Source organism: Vigna unguiculata, chromosome 4, assembly GCF_037176805.1.
Source record: "Vigna unguiculata cultivar grain cowpea cultivar isolate G323 ecotype 2 chromosome 4, ASM3717680v1, whole genome shotgun sequence".
In the NCBI taxonomy this organism is placed as follows: domain Eukaryota; kingdom Viridiplantae; phylum Streptophyta; class Magnoliopsida; order Fabales; family Fabaceae; genus Vigna; species Vigna unguiculata.
The window spans coordinates 41,697,580-41,702,411 of NC_140795.1; the positions used below are offsets into that span (position 1 = coordinate 41,697,580).

Here is a 4,832-nt window from a genome sequence, read left to right on the forward strand (position 1 = left end):
GCTGCGCTCCCCAAGCCGGTTGTTCCTAGACCGAGCAAACCTGCAGCTCGACCCACCGAACGGAAACCGCCAAAGTTCACGACCTACACCCCTCTGGCTGTTCCCCGAGCCAGAATCCTGCAAGAGGCTTTCAGCGCTGATTCGCTCCCCGCGATCAGGAAGAAGCCTCCGCCGCCCGGCGCTGACGGGAGCAAGCACTGCGAGTACCATCGGACTATCGGGCACACTACCGAAGAGTGCCATACGCTCCGCGATAAGATAGAAGAGCTCATTCGACAGGGGCATTTGAAGAAATACATTCGGCAAGATCGCCCCCAGCGGAGTCCGATGAAGAACCAGAGCCCAAGAAGGAGAGTCCCCTCAGACCGGTCCGAGAGGAGAAGGGAGCCCGAGCGTGAGAAGCGTAGGAGAGGACCGTCTCGGTCACGTCGGAGCCCGAGAAGGAGTCGCAGTCGTAGCCAGGAAAGACCCCTGAGGGGTTACATCAACACCATCTCCGGTGGGTTCGCCGGAGGAGGCTCAAGCTCCGCTGCCCGGAAGAGGCACGTTAGGGCGTTGAAATCGGTCCATCTGGTCGAGAAGAAGATCCGATCGATGCCTCCCATCACGTTCACAAACGATGACTTCAAGGCGCCCGATCCCGATCATGACGACCCGATGGTTATCTCCATAGAAGTGGCCGAATATGGGATCGGGAAGGTGTTGGTTGATCAGGGAAGTTCCGTCAACATCCTGTACTGGAAGACTTTCCTAAAGATGAACCTCTCCGAAGACCTGATCGTCCCCTACAACGAGCAGATAGTAGGATTCTCGGGCGAGCGGGTGGACACGAGGGGATACGTGGACCTCCGAACGAGGATCGGTGCGAGGAAGGATGGCCGAGAGGTAAGAGTTAGATTCCTTCTTGTTGAAGCTCACACCTCGTATAATGTGTTGCTAGGCAGACCCTGTCTGAACGCCTTCGGAGCAATTGTGTCTACCTTGCACCTGGCTATGAAGTTCCCATCAGACAAAGGGACGATATGCACGGTACATGCGGATCAGCAGGTCGCAAGGCAGTGTTATGCCGCAGGATTGAGAATTAGGCCTCACAGCCGACCGCGTAAACAACATCGATCGGAGGTGGCGATGACGGACCTGGATCCCCGAACAAACACAGAGGATCGGCTACAACCGGAAGGAGAGACCAAGGATATCTCCATCGGAAGCCAGCCTGGCCAACTCACGAAGATTGGGGGAGCCCTGAGCGTGGAAGAAGAAGAGCTCGTCGGTGCCGTAATCCTGGAAAACAAGGATCTATTTGCATGGTCGAGCGCCGACATGCCGGGCGTCCACCCGGACGTGATGTCCCACAAGCTAGCCACCTTCCGAGAAGCCCGGCCGGTCGCTCAAAAGAAAAGGAAGATGGGAGAGGAAAGGCGGAAGGCGGTTGATGAAGAGGTGAGAAAGCTAGAAGGAGCTGGCTTTATCAGTGAAATTAAGTACACGACATGGCTGGCTAACGTGGTCATGGTGAAAAAGACGAGCGGGAAATGGAGGATGTGCACCGACTTCACTGATCTGAACAAAGCTTGCCCAAAGGATGCATATCCCCTGCCCAGCATCGATCGGCTGGTGGACGGAGCCTCGGGGCACAACTTCCTAAGCTTTCTGGACGCATACTCAGGCTATAACCAAATCCCTATGTATGGTCCGGACCGATCTAAAACGGCGTTTATCACAGATCGAGCAAATTTCTGCTACGAGGTTATGCCGTTCGGCTTGAAGAACGCGGGGGCTACCTATCAGAGGTTGATGGACCGGGTCTTCCGAAGGCAGATCGGTCGGTCCATGGAAGTCTATGTGGACGACATGGTCGTGAAGTCGCAGACTGCCGAGGACCATGCACGCGATCTCGGCGAAGTCTTTCGCCAGGTACGCAAGTATAACATGCGTCTCAACCCAGAGAAATGTGTCTTTGGGGTACCGGCGGGGAAATTTCTGGGTTTCATGCTGACCGCCCGAGGCATAGAGGCGAATCCAGACAAGTGCGCTGCTATCGTGGAGATGAGGAGCCCTAAGAACCTGAAGGAGGTCCAGCGTTTGATGGGGCGGCTGACTTCTCTGGCGCGTTTTCTGCCCAAGTTGACAGAGAAGGTCAAGCCGATCCTGAAGATCATGAAGAAGCAGACCACTGCGAAGTGGGATGACCAATGCGAGGCGGCTTTTCAGCAAATAAAGGAGATGATCACCACTCCCCCAACCATGAGCCGACCGATGGAAGGGCTGCCCCTGCAGTTATACCTATCGGTCTCAGACGACGCGATCAGTGCAGCCCTAGTACAAGAAGCCCCGGAGCAGCGACCCGTTTATTTCATCAGCCGAGTTCTACAGGGCGCAGAGATGAGGTATCAGTTGATAGAGAAGGTAGCTTTGGCTTTGTTAACGGCCTCTCGACGGTTACGCCAGTACTTCCAGAGTCACCAGGTGGTCGTCCGAACCGATCACCCAATAGCCAAGATACTCCGAAAGCCCGACTTGGCTGGTAGGATGATCGCTTGGTCGGTTGAGCTGTCTGAGTTCGGTCTTAAGTATGAACCTAGAGGATCGGTCAAAGGGCAGCATCTGGCCGACTTCACAGCCGAACTCCACGGATCGGTCCCTCCGTCCGACCAAACGTGGGTTCTCTTCGTTGACGGGTCGTCGGACAAACGAAGTGCGGGAGCGGGAATTGTCATTGAAGGACCGAACGGTTTCACAGTGGAGCACTCCTTGCAGTTCCAGTTTAAAGCCTCGAATAACCAGGCAGAGTATGAAGCGCTGATCGCCGGATTAAGACTAGCAAAAGACTTAGGCGCAATGAGGCTGAGGTGTAACACCGACTCTAAGCTGGTGGTCGGACAAGTGAAGGGAGAATATCAGGTTAAAGATGATTTACTGCTCCAGTACTATCACAAGACTATCGAAATCATGAAGGAGTTCGAGGAGGTGACCATCCACCACATCCCTCGAGCGGAGAACGCCCGAGCCGACAGGCTATCGAAGCTGGCAGACGGAAAAGAGAAGGGTCAACTGAAGACGATTATCAAGCAGACCCTGGTGAGACCTTCGGCGGGAGAATGCGCTGCAACAGAGCGATCGGCTGATTGGACTACCGAGATGCGAGAGCTCTTAAAGAGGTGCGATGCCGGGGAAGAGGTCAGACCGACGGAAAGGAAGAGGGCGCTCCGTTTCGTAATCATCGGAGAAGATCTATACAAGAGAGGCTTCACAGCGCCACTCCTTAAGTGCTTATCTGCAGATGAAGCGGCATACGTCATGAACGAGGTCCATAACGGCATCTGCGGAATGCACACCGGTCGGCGGACGATGAAAGCAAGGATACTCCGAGCGGGATATTTTTGGCCGACCATGGAGCAAGATTGCGAAACCATGATACGCAAGTGCGCAGGATGTCAAGCCCACGGAAATGATATGAAGAAGGCTCCGACCGAGCTACACAGTTTGGCAGCTCCATGGCCGTTCGCTCAGTGGGGCATGGACATCGTCGGACCTTTTCCGATCGGCCGAGCACAAAAGAAATTCATACTCGTAGCAGTCGACTACTTCACTAAGTGGGTCGAGGCAGAAGCTCTGGCTAATATCACCGCTCGGCAGGTCCATTCCTTCGTCTGGCGCAATATCATATGCCGCTTCGGTCTTCCGCACACGATCATCACGGACAACGGTCGTCAGTTCATTGATAAAAAGCTGAGGGATTTCTACAAGCAGGTAGGAATAAGGCATGTTACTAGCTCGGTCGAGCATCCCCAAACCAACGGTCAGGCTGAGGCCATGAGGCCATGAATAAGGTGATAGTGGCCGAGCTAAAGAAGAGGTTGGGAGAAGCCAAAGGAGCGTGGGTCGACGAGCTGCCACAAGTCCTTTGGGCCTATCGGTGCACGCCTCATGGGACGACGGGGGAATCTCCTTTCAACCTGACCTACGGTACAGACGCCATGCTGCCGGTCGAAGTAGGAGAACCGACCCTTCGACGGGAAATGCAGGACCTGGAAGTGAATTGTGGGCGAATGCGCGAGGAGTTAGACTGGACGACCGAGCGAAGAGAACGAGCAGCCGTTCGAGCTGAAGCGTGCAAGAGAATGGTGGCGAGAAGGTATAACGCGAAAGTCAAACCAAGAAGTTTCGTCAAGGGAGATTTAGTCTGGAGAAAAACCAATGATGCCCGAAAGAAGTCAACACAGGGAAAGCTGGCACCAAACTGGGAAGGCCCGTTCCGCGTGACCGAGAGCTTGCAAAATGGAGCCTATCGGCTGGAACACTTGAGCGGCAAAGGAATACCCAACACATGGAACGCATCACACCTCAAGATGTATTACAGTTAATCATGAATAAAATGAGCGTTTCATACAACTCCATCTAACAGTCTAACCGACGGGGATCCCTACGGGACCCTAACAAAAGCCTGACCGATCGAGACAGGGGCCCCAAGAGGGACTCCCGCTCCGTCAGCACTGATCCTAGCGATCTAAATACCCCACGGGTAAAACAAGTGACACGAGCTGTCTCGATCGATCGGGGTATAACACCAACGATCTCAAACAAATTGAACAACAAACATAATGATTCCACACCGAGCGTCCGGGAGACTCAATACTAAGCGCAACCAAGCAAAATCAACAAGTTAAACAAACATGCGGCCGACCGCCAATACCAAGAAACAACGAGAATAAGGCCGATCGCCAAAACAAAGTAATGAGCGAGCAAATAAACGAAAGGGATAACAGGTGAGATAAATGGGAAGCTATAAATTTACAAAAGTGTTTGTCAAAAAATAACCTAATAACCGAGCG

General features: G+C 53.6%; 1 protein-coding gene across 1 annotated transcript; it reads left to right on the forward strand.

Moving 5' to 3' along the window:
• Positions 1–3,821: 3,821 nt before the first annotated feature.
• On the forward strand, positions 3,822–4,364 carry LOC146887214 (uncharacterized). Its single transcript, XM_085672064.1, has one exon. It carries the CDS (start codon positions 3,822–3,824, stop codon positions 4,362–4,364), a length of 543 nt encoding a protein of 180 aa, XP_085528190.1.
• The last annotated feature ends 468 nt before the right edge of the window (positions 4,365–4,832 follow it).